Source organism: Meleagris gallopavo, chromosome 12 (genome assembly GCF_000146605.3).
Source record: "Meleagris gallopavo isolate NT-WF06-2002-E0010 breed Aviagen turkey brand Nicholas breeding stock chromosome 12, Turkey_5.1, whole genome shotgun sequence".
NCBI classification, from domain to species: Eukaryota; Metazoa; Chordata; class Aves; order Galliformes; family Phasianidae; genus Meleagris; species Meleagris gallopavo.
Window position 1 is genome coordinate 5,621,503 of NC_015022.2, and position 17,936 is coordinate 5,639,438.

A 17,936-nucleotide genomic window follows, 5' to 3' on the forward strand; every position below is an offset into this window, starting at 1 on the left:
GTTCTTGTATGTTTAACACAGCAAGTTCTGTGGGCTCCTGAAAAAGTGTGTTCTTTGTTAGTGCTGTCCTGGGTAAGAGCTGCATGCCTTCTGATGTGGAATTATCTTTCTGTACACTACTAGAAATTTTATTTCTTCCCCAATTTAAACACCTGTCATAAGTCTCAGTAACATCCTGCAACATTGCTTAACCTGTTAAGGCTCGGATAAGTCTCTCCTACTCTGAGGTGAGCAGTCTACATAATGCTGGCTCACCAGCTTTCTTGCTGTGAAATACTGGGGTAGCTGTTGAGTTACAGCTCTTTTCACCTCTGTGGCACTGCTTTGTGGCCAGGCATGGCATACCAGTCTTTTTGTAAGGAATGACCCAATTTGCTCAGAGGTTGAGTTCTCCTTCTCAGTGGGATAAAGTTTGAGCTTAACCCTGTAAATCCTCAGTACCATCTGCCCAGACATAAGTCTGTTTGCATTTATTGACAGAATGATGCCCAATTCATCACTTCTGCATGTTCTACTTGTACAGAGATCCATTAGCAGAACCCTAGTTATGAATCATGCTGTTCTTCCTTGTTGGTGTTCTCCATTCCTGCCTGTCTGCTGTTCATAACCTTTCATGTCTGGCAGTCTTTCAGCAGTCAGTTCCCTTTTACAGCTTCTCTGAAGTCACAGAGGAGCAGTCTATCTGGAATATCTTTATAGCAACTGTTTCAGATTGGTTGTCACAGCTAAGAGGAGTAATTAGCCTGGAGGAGGGGAAAGAGAGCTCAAACTCAGCATCTCATTAACACTTGTTGTGCTGCATGTCTTTATGCAAGAGCAAAAAGCAAAGCCTTTTTATAAAGACATTTGTTTTATGTGTTTTATAATTACACGGTCCAGTGTGATTACTGATAAGAAAAATAGTTTTGGAGATCCAGAAGGATCTAAATCTGTGTGATTATAAGAATATTAGTGGTGGTGACTAAAAACATGGCAGTTCCCATTTACAAGTATCAGGCTGTGACACAAAGGGGAGTGGAAGAAAATGTCTACAAACGGAACTTTCAGTTGTGTGGCTGCTCCCGCAGCTGTGACTCCTGCAGTAGGTGACTGCAGCTTTCGTGTGTGGGTGCAGTACAGGAGCATACTTTTACTTGAAGGGAGGCAAAGTTCTGTTAACATAATCTAATGTTTTCATAACGATGCTATTCTGTTAACATTCAAATATAATTGCCTGAAGGCAAGCCATCCTTAGATCTGGTTTCTCTATCTATGTTCCAGTGAACTCAAGCAGAATGGTTTTACGTAGCATATGAGATGGAATTGTTTTGTTCTCTGTGGCATTTAAATGGCATGCTAGCTCCACATTCTTACAGATTTTTATCTGGTTTCTGTTCCTGCCTTTCAAACGGTACACGTGACCAAGGCTGTCCTGAAGATTGAAAACAGCCAGGACAGGTGGTCAGACCTCCCCGTGTTATTGAAGTACCTCTTTAATATATATTTACATCCTGCTATTTGTGCATGAAAGTTTGATAGTTGTGTGCACGGAAATAGTGGTATGTGCCTAAATTTTGTAAGGAGCACCAAAACCTAGAATCATTATAAATGGGCTTCTGGAACCCCTTCCTCTACAGGGCTGTCACCATTAGGTCAGGATAGCTGCTCTCCCCTCTACTGTCAGTTGGGAGCTAGACTGTTTTTCCTCAGAAATGTGATCATGCTCATTTTGGAACTAGAAATAAAAACATCCTGAGTGTAAAAAATAAACAAAAAGCCCCACAACCAACCAAGAATGTAGAATTTTGTATATATGGATATATTTGTATATGGGATACATGAACGTTTCCTATGGTTTCTGGAATTAAGAAGCTGCAGAACTCAGCTTTTCTGTTAGAATCACAGTTGTGGAGGCTGCAATTTAATTATAATCGTATCAGAAGTATTTCTGACTTGCAGGTTTTTTTTTAAAGTTTTTTCTACTTTATAGCTTTAAAATAAGCAGAAGAGAAGATGATGTTACAGTTGATATTGCAATCTCTGTTCTGTAAAGCAAGAGACCTGCATGCCAGTCCTTTATAAATCATAGTTTCCTCTGGCAGACTTGGGAGAAATGCTGCCAGGTACACAGATGAGGACAGGGAGATTTCTCTCTACCCAAGTGAAATGCCAGTAGTACAGGACTGCATCATCGTGTAAATGAAACAAGCTCAAAATGAAACCCTTCTTACTGCAATACGCACTTCAAACCATGGGAGTATTTGTGCATTCAACTTAAGTGGGTACAGTAATAGTTTGAAAATAAAACACTTGGTAATTATTACTTCAAAGATGAACTTTAAACATGTGGAATGGTTGCAAGGAGAATAGGGAGTAACTTCCATGGTTAAGTAAGTTGTTTCCAGCAGAGTTTCTGGAATGTAATGGAAATGCTCATCAGCATTCAGTTACATAAATCGGTGTTGACAAAGAGTGTAATCTGTTTCTAAGGAAGTAGCTAGCTCTGCAAAACAGGACATAAGGGAGAATAACCCTTGCTAATTAGGCTGCTTACTGGAATAAAGAGTATTCTGATTTGGGTAGTAAATGTGGGGAAAAATGATCCAAATTTGAAAGCAGTCAGACCAGATATGGACAATCTATTTAATGACATAAATATATGCACAGTATGCGGGTAGTGCTGGGAGATCTTTCTTCTTTCTCCACTTTGAAGCAGAAATAGAGTGGGAGAATACATCAGATGTAGATGAATTAACTTATTTAGGTGCCAGATTATGGAGGAGTATAACGACTCATACCTTCGATGTACCTTAATAAACACACCTCCAGCATTAGCTGCAGCCAACACATGCTAATGAAATACTGCCGCAGTAAACCAGTCAGGTAAATATTTCCTTTCTTATTTTTATCAACGGATATTTGGGAAATAGAAGTTAAGAAATGATTGAGGGGTGGAACCTCGCATTTCTCACCACGTAGCAGTTGGTTTCCATTTTGTCTCTAAAATAACTGTAGGATCTCCACAGGAAGGAAAGCCAGCTGGGTGTGGGAGGAAGCGGAGGATGGGGAAACGAGCTGGGGAAGTCTGAAGTTAGGCAATGTGGAAGAAGCAGCATTTCACCTTCTTTAAAGGAAAAGGAATCATTTTATTTTAGAAATCACAGCGGGTCAAACCGGAAAGACTTCTGATTTCCAGCCTCTGCAATACTTGACACTAGACTAAGATATAAAAATATTTAACAAGTTGAAGCTTTAAGTCTGTTTTGTGATAGAAAGTGTGCTGCCTTACCACACAAATGAGTCTTGGCCATGTACCAGAGTGGCACACACCCTGTAATCTCCTGTTTCTTAAATATGTATCCATTTTTGGAGTCCCTTTCTCTTCTAGAGCTCCCTCAACTCTTTTCCTTCAGGAAACTTTTCAAAATGTGTAGGAGATGAGTTTCAGAAACACACACTTGATCAAAACAGAATGCAAACTATCTCAAGTCCTGTTTCCCGTGCAATCGCAGCTGCCCTTCATACACATCATAACATTTGGGATGAAGTGGTGCCATTTCTTCCTAATGATTGCAAGGAATAACATGAAACTGAGAGTTTTGAACAAATCATCCTGACCCTTCCTAATGTCTTCCTCCTCCTTCACCCTCAAACTTCTGTTACCTTGTTCTAATTGTATTGATTCTAGAATGTAATATTGTGGCACTGGGAGTACATGAGAAAACTTTTATGTTCTTATGGTCTTCGGAGAAATGAAGAAAGCTTTTTTTTTCCTTCCCCCAAAGTAAGTTAATCTAGTGGTGTTTTAAACATAGCAGTGCATTCTAGTATTTGACAATATTTAATGTCTGAATGCTTGGGTAACCTGTGCTGAGAATTCAAACGTGTTTGTGCAAATGAGGGTTCTGATATGTATTATTTCAGCTTCTGAAGTTGTTTTTACTATTTCCTCTCATGTAGAGTACTTGTATACGAACCAAATTAATGTATAGCTGCTATTGGAACTCTTACAGAAGGGGAAGAAAGCAGCTCTCAGTGCTTGGGTGATTTAGCAGCTAGGAGAACGTGCGTGATGGCTGGGGCTGAAGGGTCTTTGAGCTGAAAGCTGCTTGTTCCAAGAAGACTTGCTGCCTGGGAGAATCAAAAAGTGTCCGTGGGACTTGATCTAGTCCTGGTTGCATGAGTTTCCATTACAGAGGTCTGTTGGGAATGGGAACTGCTGTAGTAAGGAGAAATAATGTACTTTCAATGGGTTCATCGTCGGTCTGTTGTAGGGAACGAGGTGAAATGCAGCACTGTGCTAACAGAACGCATCCTCAATATGAGCGCTCAGAATTTTTTTCCAAAGAGCATTGGCGATGCTTTGGAGCTGCTCTTACTGGTAAAACTCCTGCTGAGGAAGGAAAGCCTTGCCCTGCAAGTATCAGTTATTTTGTGCAGCAAGGGGTTGTGCAGAGGGCGCTGACACGGGGAAATGGCCTTTGTGCAGTGAAATAATTAAACCCATTGTGTTTACTGTTCTTAATAAATGAACTTTCCAGCAGGCAGCCTATTCTCTTATTTGACTGAGCCTAAATATCTTCAGCTTTACACAATTTTAAATTGGCAAAAATACCAAACGTTTTTCAGTTTGATATGAGAACATTTCCTGTAAAACATGTTTGTCTTCCCATTTAAGAACTTTCTGCTTATGGTAGTAATCTGTTTGAGATCTGTGGAATTTACTTGTCCTTTGAAACTCGCAGACAATAAAACTACTATGCAAGTTTAGGAAGGGAAAGAAATGAATATGTCTTTAATGTTGCTTACTGTATATTACTCATTTTTTTTTCCTAAGATGTAAAATGACAGCTGCGTAATTTTATTTATTTAAAGCAATAGAAATGGGGTTTTGAACCTCAGCTGTAATCCACAGGTGGGCTGTTTCACCCACGCCGTAGCTGGGAGCACTGTCTGGACACCTAAGAAATGTTTTTTAGCAGCTGGGCTCAAGAGCACAGCTGTGGTCTCACGTTTGCTGTGCAGCAGATCTCAGTGCATACCATGTCCCCTCAGCTGAGCCCTCTTAACATGCCGCACACGCTTTCTTTTTCAAAGACAGAGTTCTTAGATTCTGCTTTTAAAAATAGTTTTTAATGTATTTCTGTTGTATTATTTGGCAGCACAGTGGAATCCTTTTATGCCTTTCAGTTCATCCTCAAGCCTTTGAAACCTGATCAGCGTAGCAAAAGGCTTTCATCCTTCATGCCCATAAATGAAGATTGTGAGTGGCTCTAACAGCAGTTGCTCTAATGAAAAGTTAATGAAAAAAATGGAAGTCAGAATGTAGATGTATGCGGATTTCCATTTTGCTTCATTGTCATTGATGGACAAAAGCAGTCCGTTAGAAAGCGCCAATATTACAGAATTGCTGTTGCCTTATTAGAGTTCTTCAGCTTTTTAAATTACAAGGTGTATCAAAACGTGCAAGGCTTCCAATTACTTCTTGATAGTTATTAATGGTTTTACCAAATCCTGGAAGTTGGCTAATAAGTGCTTGTGCTAGTCCATTTCCCTGTAACACTTCCACTGTTCCTCTCTCAGGAACGTCCTGCCCTCTGTTTTGTATTGCAGCTCTGTCGTAAAACTGAAAGTGGTGGGGAGAAAAGGCAAAACAACTGTTTTTGTAAAGCTCAATAGGAGTTTTTTTGTTGGCGAAACCGGGGGGGGGGGAAAAAAAATTCAGCTCTAGTTAGTCTATAGTCATTACCGTAGACTACTGTAGTCATTAGTAGAGGTGCAGAAGCATTCTCCATGTAGAACTTAGCACAAATAGGCCTGGATTATTTTCCTGTTGTACAGTGATGCCAATAGTAGTATTCCTTCAATTGGTGTAATAAATATTTTTCTTTTATATGCTTCATAAGACAACTTTTCTTCACTAACAGAACATAATTTCTTGGAAGCACAGAAACTTTTTCAAAATCAATGTCTGAGACTGCTTAGCAGTGAATAAATGGTGCCCGTGGTGCCAGGTATAAAAGTCGCAGAGTTGAAAGGAAGGAAGCAAAAGGAATCACGAGGTTTTTAGGTGGTGATAGTATGAAGTTACACTGCACTGCGTCTTTGACGTAAGTAAAAATTCGAGCATGTTGAGTTTCTGTATCTAAATACGTAGAGTTTTGTATTTTATAACCTTTTTATTATCTTTAGAGGTGAGGCAGGTACATTCTAGTAGAATGAACAAATCCTGAGGGAAGGAGGCAAAGCTAAAGGCTTGAAGTCAAATCCTGAAATGTAGAGAATAACAGCACAAAACTGTACTTGAAAGGTTTTTTTTCTTCCTGAGTTCGATTTTTGCATTACTTTTTTCAAGTCCTTTTATTTATTGGCGATTTTACCACCTGTAAAGCAACAGCAGATAGCAAAATTTGACTGCTTGATACCCAATATCTAATCTTCAACAGTATGTTACACTCTTAGCTCTAACAGGACGAGTCCTACTAAAACGGACCGTGTGTTTGGAGAGAAACCAAATTGCTTATATGCTGGTCCTGAGACTATTAGGAAGAATGTGAAAGCTTAGACAAGTCTCCTCGTGCCTCAGGTTGATCTCTGCAGTTCTGAGGACGCACCTCTTATTTGAAATCTCTGCTGAATTTCTCTTCCCAGGGCAGGGGCTGTGACTCAGCCTGGTCAAACCTGATTGCTGCATCGGATTGTCAGAGACAGTGTTGGAGCTTGCTAAGCCTGCGGGCAGCTGGAAGTGATGGGCGGGTTTCTTTCGTGAATGAAAATGAGCCATCTGAGTCTGAAGTTATATGGGCTGGGCCAGATTTAGCGAGGCTGAGATGTCGATATGTTTCAGTTGGCTCCTGCTTCAGTTCTCACAGCTGAGGAGTGGGAAGAACTGCAGTTCCCCCACCCTTGACAAACTGGACTAACATGAAAATTCTGTTTTTACTGAGTGTGGAGAAACTTCAGCCTCCCATTCAACTGGTAAACTACAAACATCAAGAAAGCATCTCCTATTGTGAATTATTCATTTGCAAGTGGCGTAGGGAGAAAAGCTGTTCTTTATTACCAAATAATTTGCTTTTTACTTACGTTCATCAGTACTTTTCACAATTTTGAAACACAATAAAGTGTAAAATTGGCATAGGTCCTAGAAGTCTTCAGCAAGCAACCTCTTGTTTTCCCTTCAAATAGGTATGGAAGTAGATCACCTGAGGCCTGGTTTTAGCTTTTGCTCTGCAAAGTTAATGCTATCATAATCATGGGTGATAAATTTAAATTAGTATTACTAATAACTGTTTCTATCCTAGGTGTGCCTTGCAATAGCTCATTATTCTCAGCCAACGGATCTCCAGCTTCTCTTTGCATTTGAGTATGTTGGGGAAATATATCATAACCCAGGTACGTATGAAAACATTATTCTACAGTGTGTAAGTTTAGTAAGACTTCTATCCAGAAAAAACAGCAAAAAGCAATTGAGGCTTCCTAGGGGTAATTAAAGTTGCCTGTCCTGCAGCCAGTCTCTTACTATCAGATGCAAGTCAGTCATCGTGATAGATTTTAAGTACCAAAATCAAAAGAAATATCTTTTTTGTGTGAAACAAAGCTACCGATGTCAGCATGAATACTCATATTTCTCAGTTCACACTGTGGTCCTCCTGTCAGCATATTGGTCTTTACTGGTACTCTAGGTGCCTAGCTAATCTCCCATCAGGCAGGCTCATTCACCTGCCCTTCTTTTGGGAATAAGTTTCTCTTCTGGTGGTATTGCAGGAGGATTTGTGCAGCTTGGGACTCCATACCTTCTTTCCTAGAGGCTTACTAGGCAGTTCTTCCCACCCAAAACCTCCACCACCCCTGCTGAGTTGGAGCACACCCTCTCTGCTCAAGGCCAATCTCCAACTGAACCCTGTCAGTTAGGTAAGCCTGAAAAAGATGCCTTTGGAACTTGATTTCTAGTGTAATGCTGTGCGGTCACTGCTTAGTGTTCCCCAGCCAACACACAGCTGAAAACCATCAGTCCTAGCACTACCAGCCTCCAAATAGCAGAGGTACCGTCAGCGTAGTTCTGTGGTACTGGAATATTTGCTCAGCAGCTGAGATTAGAAACCACTGATCTGCCTGTTACAAAATTAGAATGTTGTGGAATTGTAGGCTCAGACATCCAAATTTGCACAAAAATGGACATTCTCCACGCAGGTGCCTACATGACCGCCATGTGCATGCACAAGAATGAACGTGCATGTGATTATATTGCACGCATAATGACATATTTTCTTACCTGGTAAATCTTGGGTGGTTGTTAAGGTCTGTGTAATGAAGTACTAGGGAGGAAGTCATTTTGCAGAAAAGAGGACAATGAACTGTTAAAGCAGAGCATGAACAAAATATTGATCTGTCACGAAGTTGCCTTAATTTTGTTCTTAAAGTACAATTTGCTGTATAGGGAAAAAACAAGTAGGGGAACAATTACAAGAGGTGGGTAAAATACGCTGTTCCTGTGAAGCAGCAGATCAGAATGGCAGAAACTGGTTGTAGTTGCTGGAGGAAAAAGCTCGAAATACTTGGCAGTGATTGTTACTGTTTTTAATTGAAAGATCTGCACATATTAAAGTGACCCTGGTTTGTTTATGGGATGGATCTCTGGCTTTGCTCCTGCTGTTACAGTGCTGTGTTCTGTAACTGTCCGCTCTCAACAATCCCAGTACAGCGGGATTTGAAATACTGTCATTATGCTGCTAGGGGAACATAAAGAGCCTGCGTTGCCCTGGTGTACCTGAATGTCGTTTTATCCCTGAATATGTTTGATAATTAACTGTTGTTAAAGAGTGAAATTCTAGCACGAACCGTCTGGTAATTACAGCATTCCTCTGTGTACTACGTTTGGACAACTCCTTCTTTCTGAGTTCTGTGTAGTTTTCTTCTGAATGAAATTACAAAAAGTAGTCTGAGTGCTCAAGTTGATGGATAGCAGAAGGTAGAAGATACCGTCACTGAAATCACAGTAGAGCGACTTCTGCTTCACTTGGGCAGAACTGGCATCATTCCTTCCATCTTTACGATGCTTACAAGGAGCTTTCTCAGTGGAAAAGTCTCAGCTTCTTTCACCTTCATTTAATAACTTTACCAAGTACTGAGGAACAGAATGCAGTCTCCTTGGACACAGTTGACTGCCTCCTTGGCACCTAAAGAATGACCAGCAAAGAGAATTTTCTGTAATAGTAACAGGGCATGTCATTTTGGTCCCTACCCACAAAGTGATGGGCCAGGTGTGCATATATATGTGTATATATATACATACATACATACATACATACACACACACACACACACATATATATATATAATATAAACATATTTTAGAAAATAAACGGTATCAACAGTTTTTAACATAGCCTTCAGTTGATTATTTTTTTTCCTTTTTATTAATACACATAGTAATTTAAGGAAAAACTGTTGAAATTGTGTACCAAGTATTTTACTTCATACAGAAGACAGTTAGTTAAAGGGTAGTGTGTAAAGGTTAGATATTTCTAAAGCATCTGCAACTTTGGCATGATGAAGATAGAGGTCTTGTCACTTAAAATAAGCTCTGCTCCTGACCGTTAATATGTCCTGCTTTCTAGCAAGCAGCACAACACACCAGCTTTACACAACACACCAGCTTTATGTCACTTCTCTGTTGACATCACAGGAAAAAATTGCATTTGCATCTTAGCTGTCCTTGAGCCACAGGTCTGTGTTCATGCCAAGATAGGTAAAGCTGGTCCTGATACTAGTGATTTGCTCTTGTAATTAGGAAGATAAATGTTTTTTGTTTTTTTTAATGTGCATTGATGAATTTTCTTTTCCTAGCAAAGAAGGTGAATGGAGTAGACCCAGGAGGCGGTGGAGGCAGCGGTGGTGGCATCAGCAGTGCCAGTGGTCTGCAGACACCTTTGTTTGAAACTTACTCTGATTGGGATAGAGAAATCAAAAGGACGGGTGCATCAGAGTGGAGAGTTTGTTCAGTCAATGAAGGTTACATGATATCTACTTGGTAAGTTTTTCTTGTAATGCAAGTAAGCATAGAAGCAAACGAGGCAACTACGCTGTCTTTTCTCCTCTGACTAAGTCTCGATCCCACCGAACTCTAATTTAACTCTTCAGTGTGCTCTCTGCAGAGAGCCCTTAGCATCTGCAGGATCTTCCAGCTGACTGTGCAGGAATGCTGTATTTTCAGAATGCATTGGATCTGGCATTTATTTCTTTCATGCTCTCATACCTCTGAAATTTGCATGTTTGTAAGCAAATGCATCTGAGCCATAGATGTAGAAGATGCACATGACAACTAGTTAGCCCTGTGATATTAACGTTTGGCGTGTTAGAGTTGAACAGAGCTGGTAAGACAGCATTGCAACAAAAGAAAAGCTGATAAAATACTTAGTAACTTTTTGTATTGTGTTTGTTTCCCTAGCCTTCCAGAATATTTTGTGGTCCCTTCTTCCTTAGCAGATCAAGACCTTAAGCTCTACTCCCACTCTTTTATTGGGAGACGAATGCCAGTAAGTAAAGTCTTCATTCTTTATTTATACAATATTAAATAGAAGATATGTATGCCAATTACCATACTCTTAGAGCATTAAGAAAAAAAAAATCCACAGAATAACACAAACATGCTTTGTTGTTGTTTTGTTTTTCGTATATTAGTTATGGTCCTGGAATCATCCCAATGGGAGTGCCCTTGTAAGAATGGCCCACATTAAGGATGTGCTGCAACAAAGAAGAATTGATCAAAGGTGAACAATTAGTTGATGTTATTCTTTAACCAGGTACAGCATAAAGCACATGGCAATGGTGTGTAAAGTAGAGCAGCATTCTGTAGTGCAGAGCATACTTTTTCTTAATGTTACAGTGCAAAGCTTTTGAGAAACGGTTTTCTGAGTATAGTCCAGGCACATGTTCTGCTCAAGGTCAGGTTCAGCTGGAATACTGAATGATACTGAATGAGTTTAAGGGCTGTGTATTTTTTAATTGCCAGTCTTCCAGGCAACAGAATTCACTGTTAGAAGGATTGGATCAGTAGTGGTGATACTGCAGTAAAACTTAGCTTATGTAGAATTTCTTACCTGCTTCAGAGAACACAGCAAAAGTGATTTGTTTTATAGCATTTACTGTTTCTTAGATGTAATGCCACAATACACACAGACACTTGTTTTAGGTGTTGCATTGCTTGTGTTTTGCTGGAGCTTTGAGTTCCATTTGAAACCCTGTCAGATTTCCTGGCTTTATATACTTGATGCACGTTGTGTTTATTTGGCACAGGTAAGCCTTACTAAAAATGGTGGAGAATGAAACATTGCGTAGAATTGCTTGTTTCACTTGCAACTCTGCCTCAGATTTTCACTTACCCAAAGTGTTTTAAAGTTCAACCTTTCCATTTTTGCTTTGTAGCTTCAGGTATCGAAAATATTTGAACCAGCAGCTTTGTGGCAGGAGCAAAGCATCTCTTAGAGAAATAAACTTGAACTTATTCGTTCTTTTATAACAAAGTGCACGTTTTACATGTTTTTGGTGTTTTGCACTTTGGCGTGTTTCATAAGTACTCTCTCTCTCTCCAGTAATAAAATGGATGATTTTTAATTTTTACTTCTTTAATATCTAAGGATTTGTAATGCAATAACTCGAAGCCATCCCCTGAGAAGTGACATCTACAAATCTGATCTGGACAAGTGTCTCCCCAACATCCAGGAAATCCAGGCTGCGCATGTCAAACTCAAACAGCTGTGTGTTAACGGTAAGCTGAACTGTCCTTCTGAGGTGGTGATTTCCTTGAGCTACAACAATTCTAATAGATATAATAGAATAGATAGTTGTTCTGCAGCATTCTTGCTTTCCTTGTTGCAGAGCCCTTCGAAGAAACAGAAGAGAAGTGGCTGTCCTCACTGGAAAATACTCGCTGGCTAGAGTATATCAGGTTTGTATCATTAATCAAATGGTTCATGAGATGTAGAAAACTAGCACAGTGTAGGAAAGAAGTGAATCAGTCGAAGGATTTGCTATTTTAATTAACAAATTAGGTAAATATAGATAAACTAATATTTTTTTTAGAGTGTGAAACTATAATATTAATTGCTGTATCACTTTCTTTCCCTGTCTAGATCATTTCTTAAGCATTCTGCTGAGCTTGTATATATGATGGAGTGTAAGCATGTTTCTGTAGTTCTACAAGGTAATACAACCATGCCTGTAATTCTTAGCATTAATGATGTAATGTACACAAACACAATTTCTTAAAATAAACTATAATCTTTATAAGCGATAAACACATCAGTTCTAAATATTTTAAGCATTTGAGGACCTGGAAAGGAAGGTAATTTTATTACGTTTCTGGACTGTAGTGTAGCCCATAGAATCAGAGGGGTGTTTCACTTTGAGCCTTCTTGTTTCTGCTCTGATAATGGTATGGTAGCATCAGAACTGCAGGGTAGACTTTTGTACTGCGTTAGTTGGGCTGATATTCCTTGCATAAGCGATACTGCTTTAATTCAGAGGGCTCATTTACCAGCTCATGGCACTTCAGTTACACAAGAGCAGCCAATGTCAGTGCAAACAGACGTTCTAGAAGAAAACTCTCTGAAAAACTTTCTGCTTTCTAGATCAGAAACGTTGTAATTTCTGTCATTTTTACAAGCCACGTTCAGCTTGTGTGTATCACACTTGCCCAACACTGGTTTATTAGCTTTGTAAGAACTGTTTCAGGGTAGAATACATGTTAAAGCTTTCCCTCAACGCGATTACCCTCCTTCACAGCATGTTTTGTAAGTACCAGGCTTTCCATGGGATGCTTTGCCTTTTTATGAATGCAGTGCTGTGCTGGATATGTGGCAGGAACCATCAATATAGGATGAGTCTCAGTTAAAACAAAAATAAAAAAAGGTATCTAGATCTTATTTTTGAAACGGAAATAACTCCACAAACCCACATCATGAAATAAATGTAAAGATATATATTTTTACAATTATAAATTATTTTAAATTTAAAAGAAATTCAAAAGTAAACCCAGTTGCCTCCTTGTGCTCTTTACATGTGTATGTATGTGTATGTACACCTCATGTACTTCATATGTCTGTGTGATTCACAGAGGAAGAGGGACGGGACCTGAGCTGCCTTGCTGCTTCTCTCGTTCAAGTCATGCTGGATCCCTATTTTCGAACGATTGTTGGATTTCAAAGCTTGATACAGAAGGAATGGGTCATGGCAGGATATCAGTTTTTAGATAGGTGTAACCACTTAAAGAGATCTGACAAAGAGGTAAAAGTGACTTCACTTGTATCCGATAATGGTATTATCTTAAACATTTACTCACAAAAAAGTCTGAAAGTAAAAATATTATCCATACTTTGAAATTTCATGAAGCTTACGTCAGAGAAAATAAGTTGCTAACCAGGGTAGAGAAATGCTATTTATCCATAGTTGCCGTGTGAGACCTAATTAAATTCCATTTCTCTTCCCAGTCCCCTTTGTTCTTGATGTTTCTCGACTGTGTTTGGCAGCTGCTAGAACAGTACCCAGCAGCCTTTGAGTTTTCTGAAATGTACTTGACGATACTGTACGACAGTGCACGTATCTCACTGTTTGGCACTTTCCTTTTCAACTGTCCTCATCAACGAGTAAAGGAAAGCACTGTGAGTATTAAGTGTTACAGCCCCTTTTCAGCTGTATCATCTAAAGCAAATGGTACTCCTTCGTGTTTTCCAAAATGTCTCACTCTTGTTTGGTGCAAAATACTCCCTGGGTGAATATGATCAAATGTCCTTCCAGGTGAGCTTTGTAAAGGCAGTAAGAGTGTTCTGGAAGAAAGTCTATTGAATTTCCTCTTTTCTACATGGTTTTCTTGTTGTACATTATTATTTCCTCTCCATTAAGAAACATGTATTTATGCCTGGAATTGTAGAATGGCAGGCAATTATAGAATTTCACATTTCAGGCAACTTTGAAGTCAACTGACGTAATTGTTTAAATAATAGAAAAAGTTGGAAAAGAACGTGCAAGTGCAAATAGTAATGCACGGTGAATCTTTATATCAAGATATTTAGAAGACTGAGCACTTGAATTTATTTTTGAAAACTAGATTTTATGAGAACTCTGCGTAGAAAACATTGGATAGTTGATAAAATTAAGAATGAGTGAGTTTTGTTAGGCAGCTTCCCATTAAAGCTGTAGGGACCAACCTTACAAAGAAGTAGAACATTGAAAAACCATTTGTGTATACTCAGAATATGAGTTGAAGGGTTTTAATAGTGAATAATTTCATACCACTGAGGAGTGCTTTTTGCTAAGTAAGCATTAGTCCTGCATCTCTGCTGCACAAATGAAAAGCAGGGCACAGCTGTTTGTTCCAGCAGCAGGCTGTCTTGCTGCGCTCGTTTGATCTGCAGCCACCTCTCAGCTATGCCTCTTCACCTGGTTATTACACACTGCTATGGTTCGGATTTGTGAAAGATGTTTGATTTGTAATATGCCCAAATGTTACTTCTTGCAGGAATTCGCTATAAGCAAAAATATTCAGCTGGGTGATGAGAAGGGCCTCAGATTTCCTTGTGTTTGGGACTGGTCTCTTCAGTTTACAAGCAGGGATCGCCTGCTCTTTCACAACCCTTTGTACATTGGGAAAAGCGCACCGTGTGTACAGAACGGAGCAGTGAAAACTTTCAAGCGCTCAAAGGTAACTTTGGTGACTTCTGTTTGAGAATGGACTGTTTGTGCCTAACTGTAAGTTTAAAACGTACTGTTACGTGGTGTTTTACACTGTCGCTTAGCATTAGGAGTGCTAAGGTTTCTCTTACCTTCACAGTCTAAACAAAAGGGCTTTCAGTAGAAGTAAAGACTGTAACTGTGTTCCAGGACAGCTGCATTATTTCACCTGTGGAAAAGCAGCAACACACTCCTTTCTTTTCCCCAGTTGTCATTTGTGAGCACTGATTACTACAATCATTTGTTGTTTTGCTAAGTCTAGAAAACCTAAGTATTTCTTTCTGAAAGCCTCAAGTGGCTCCGTTTGGTCTGTGAGCCGTGCAGTGGCTCCTAAGTGCAGAACTGTTTGAAGGTCACATTGTTTAACTGGTTAATGCCTCCAGGAGCTCAGGGAAATCTGCCGTTGCAGTGAGCATAAAGCTGGAAAATGACCAGTATTTATTCTTTGCAGAAAAACTACAGCTCGACATTGCGAGGTGTCCCCCCAGCATTAAAAAACGGAATCATCAGTGAGCAGGAGTTCCTTCCAAGAAGAAACTCTCTGATACTGAAACTGAAACCAGACCTCTTACAGCAAACAGAGAGTCAGAGTAACAATATGGAACAGTACTTCAGAGACTGGTTTGCAAAGCCTGTTGATTTGCACGGCGTAATTCTGCCCCACATCTCTGGAACACAAATAAAACTCTGGAAACTCTGCTACTTCCGCTGGGTTCCCGAGGCCCAGATTAATCATGGCGGCTTCATTGCTGCTTTCCATAAAGTCTCTTTGCTGGCAGATGAAGTAGACATGTTAAACCGGAACCTTCGACAGTGCAAAAGCAACTCTCCTTTGCAAGGTAACTGCTCAGAACTGGATCAAGGCAGGATGTACTTCAGAGCAAATGGTTTAAACGACACCTCTGGGGCCCCAGACTTTCTCTCCTCCTCATTCCCATTTTCACCTGTAGGGAACCTATGCAGACGGAGCATTCTGGGAACGCCTTTAAGCAAGTTCTTAAGTGGTGCCAAAATCTGGCTATCCACTGAGACACTTGCAAACGAAGACTAAGATGATGTGATGGCCTACAGGTCCAGGGAGGCTACAGCATATCGTTTTGTCTTTTCTAATTTAACACTGCTAAAGGCAGCCTTGAAAGCTGTAATAATTTTTATATACAAACATTACGTAAGTTTTGCACAAATATTTAAAAGCAAAGCGAGTCAGGCTTCAAATCGCACAATTTTGTCTTCAGTAGTTCTCAACCATGTCTTGTCTGGTTTCTGGTCCCTACTTCTTTCCGTGTCTGGGGGGTTTGACTCTATATGAGATGGAGCATTTCTAATGAATGCCGATGCTAATTGAAAGGTTTGGTGTGGTTGTTAATGAGGGTTGTTTGAAATACCTGTTTTCCCAGATAGTTTGTGTTCACTCAGTGATAACTGAACTCTGAGCACAAACTCTTCTCTCAGATTTGCTTTCCAGGCAGAAAACAGATACTGATGTCCTGTGACTGGATCCAGCCTTCATATGTGTTAATGTAGTGTGCATCCATGGAGGAGGTGTTCCTTTTCCTTTCTCCCCAAAATGCATCCATTAGCAATCAGATTTTTGCTCTTTGTCATGAGCTTGCCTTTAGGCTATAGGAATCAACTTCAGGACAATGCACTGTTAACCTTAAACCATTTACTGTACATAGATAATGTAGTAGCTTTAGAAGTGCCTTTAATCAGGAGGAAAAAGTAGCAGGATTTACTCTAATGCAGCTACCTGCCTTCCCCCCCCTTTTTTTTTTTTTTAACAGCAGATTGTTAAGGTAAGTTCTGGTTCCTTCCTCTGCCTTCCCCTTTCCTTTTGTGGAAATAAGAGAAGGCTATAGCTCAGGAGACAACAGGTTGTTCCTCTCAAAGGTTAAGCTCATTTTTTTTAAGTCTCATGAGAGCCTCTTTTTTTTGATTTCAGCACCTCAGCTATTCAGTGCTATTAGGCACAGATCCCTCTCATACCCAGTTCCAGGCTGCAACACACTTCAACCCTAGCACGTTCTGGAACAGAGGCTGGGCTGTGAGAGGCCGCATCTGTGAGAGGTGCTCATGCTCCATGTGAGCAGGGCTGGGAGAACAGTGATCAGCAGTGCCTTCTTTTTTACCTACTAGTAGCCCACGGGGACAATGCAGTGGACAAGCACAGCTCTTAAACCTTTTCCTTGTCACTCTGCTGGATGCTGCGTGAGACAAACAAGAGAGGGTGAAGTATATGGGGGCAGGAGGGCAGTAGAGTGCATCATCATCCCAAGTGAAGGCATGGGTGGAGGACAAGAGAATACTTCTGTGGAGTATGTTCTCTTATTAGTGAGTCTCTTATAGTACCTGATCTCTGTAAAATGCAGAAGCTATTAAAGCAGTGCTGAGCCTTACTGACCAGGTAAGGCTCTGACTGCCTTGTAATCAAGCTGTTCCCAGTTACTAGGAAAAAAAAAAAAGTTTTAGGTCATATGCAGCCTAGAGTGTTTTTTTTTTTTTTCAAAAAAAAAAAAAGCATGGAGGGGAGCAGGGAGATTTGGAGATGTTTATTTCTGTGTAAAACCAAACTGGGCTTCCGTGCAGAATAAATCAAAGTAATAAGGTGTCTATGATGGTTCAAGTATTTATTTAACAGAGTGGCCTTACAGGTGCCAGCACTGTGCTAGCTAAGCCTGCTGCACACAGGACCCCATTTTCACCAGGCTGCAAATGACATGAACTGCAAAGCTGGGAGGAGCAATGGCACACTGTGTTCTCACACTGCTTGTTTGGCAGGGACAAGTGGGCTCATTTTAAAGGTGAGCTGATGTGTGGGAGGAAAAGGAAAAATAAACTTCCTTTTTTAACTAACCAGCACTCCCCCCCACCCCCGGCCTGTTATGCAAAGAATCTGAGTGTGTGTGGGGCAGGTGGGGGCTTATGACATAGTCAGATTGCTTCTGGTCAGCTCCCTGTGAGGGAAAAAATGTGTATTCACCTTAGTTGCCTAATTATGCTGCAAGACAGTCTGAGCATGTTACATGGTCCACAAACAACCTGTGTTTATTTGCAAGCTTGCTGGAGCAGCCACCCAAGTGATTCAATTCATTACTCAAATGACTCTATTATTTTGCTTTTGTAATGTTTTTTTTTTAAACTAGCTTACTGTTCTCCCTGGCCTGATACTTGATGTAAAGACCTCAACCCATGTGCTTGGGGTATTTTGGTACCAGTTTTTCCTCTTT

General features: G+C 40.1%; 1 protein-coding gene across 1 annotated transcript in view; it reads left to right on the forward strand.

Moving 5' to 3' along the window:
- The window catches only part of MTMR10 (myotubularin related protein 10), a 34,798-nt gene extending 17,627 nt beyond the window's left edge, over positions 1–17,171 (forward strand). The window contains exons 7-17 of the mRNA XM_010717388.2: positions 7,284–7,374; positions 9,829–10,012; positions 10,430–10,517; positions 10,663–10,751; positions 11,619–11,749; positions 11,860–11,929; positions 12,114–12,184; positions 13,097–13,266; positions 13,470–13,640; positions 14,498–14,680; positions 15,161–17,171. Of these exons, the coding sequence (XP_010715690.1) occupies positions 7,284–7,374; positions 9,829–10,012; positions 10,430–10,517; positions 10,663–10,751; positions 11,619–11,749; positions 11,860–11,929; positions 12,114–12,184; positions 13,097–13,266; positions 13,470–13,640; positions 14,498–14,680; positions 15,161–15,760 (1,848 nt within the window). The 3' untranslated portion in view covers positions 15,761–17,171. The remainder of the gene's footprint in view (positions 1–7,283; positions 7,375–9,828; positions 10,013–10,429; positions 10,518–10,662; positions 10,752–11,618; positions 11,750–11,859; positions 11,930–12,113; positions 12,185–13,096; positions 13,267–13,469; positions 13,641–14,497; positions 14,681–15,160) is intronic.
- The last annotated feature ends 765 nt before the right edge of the window (positions 17,172–17,936 follow it).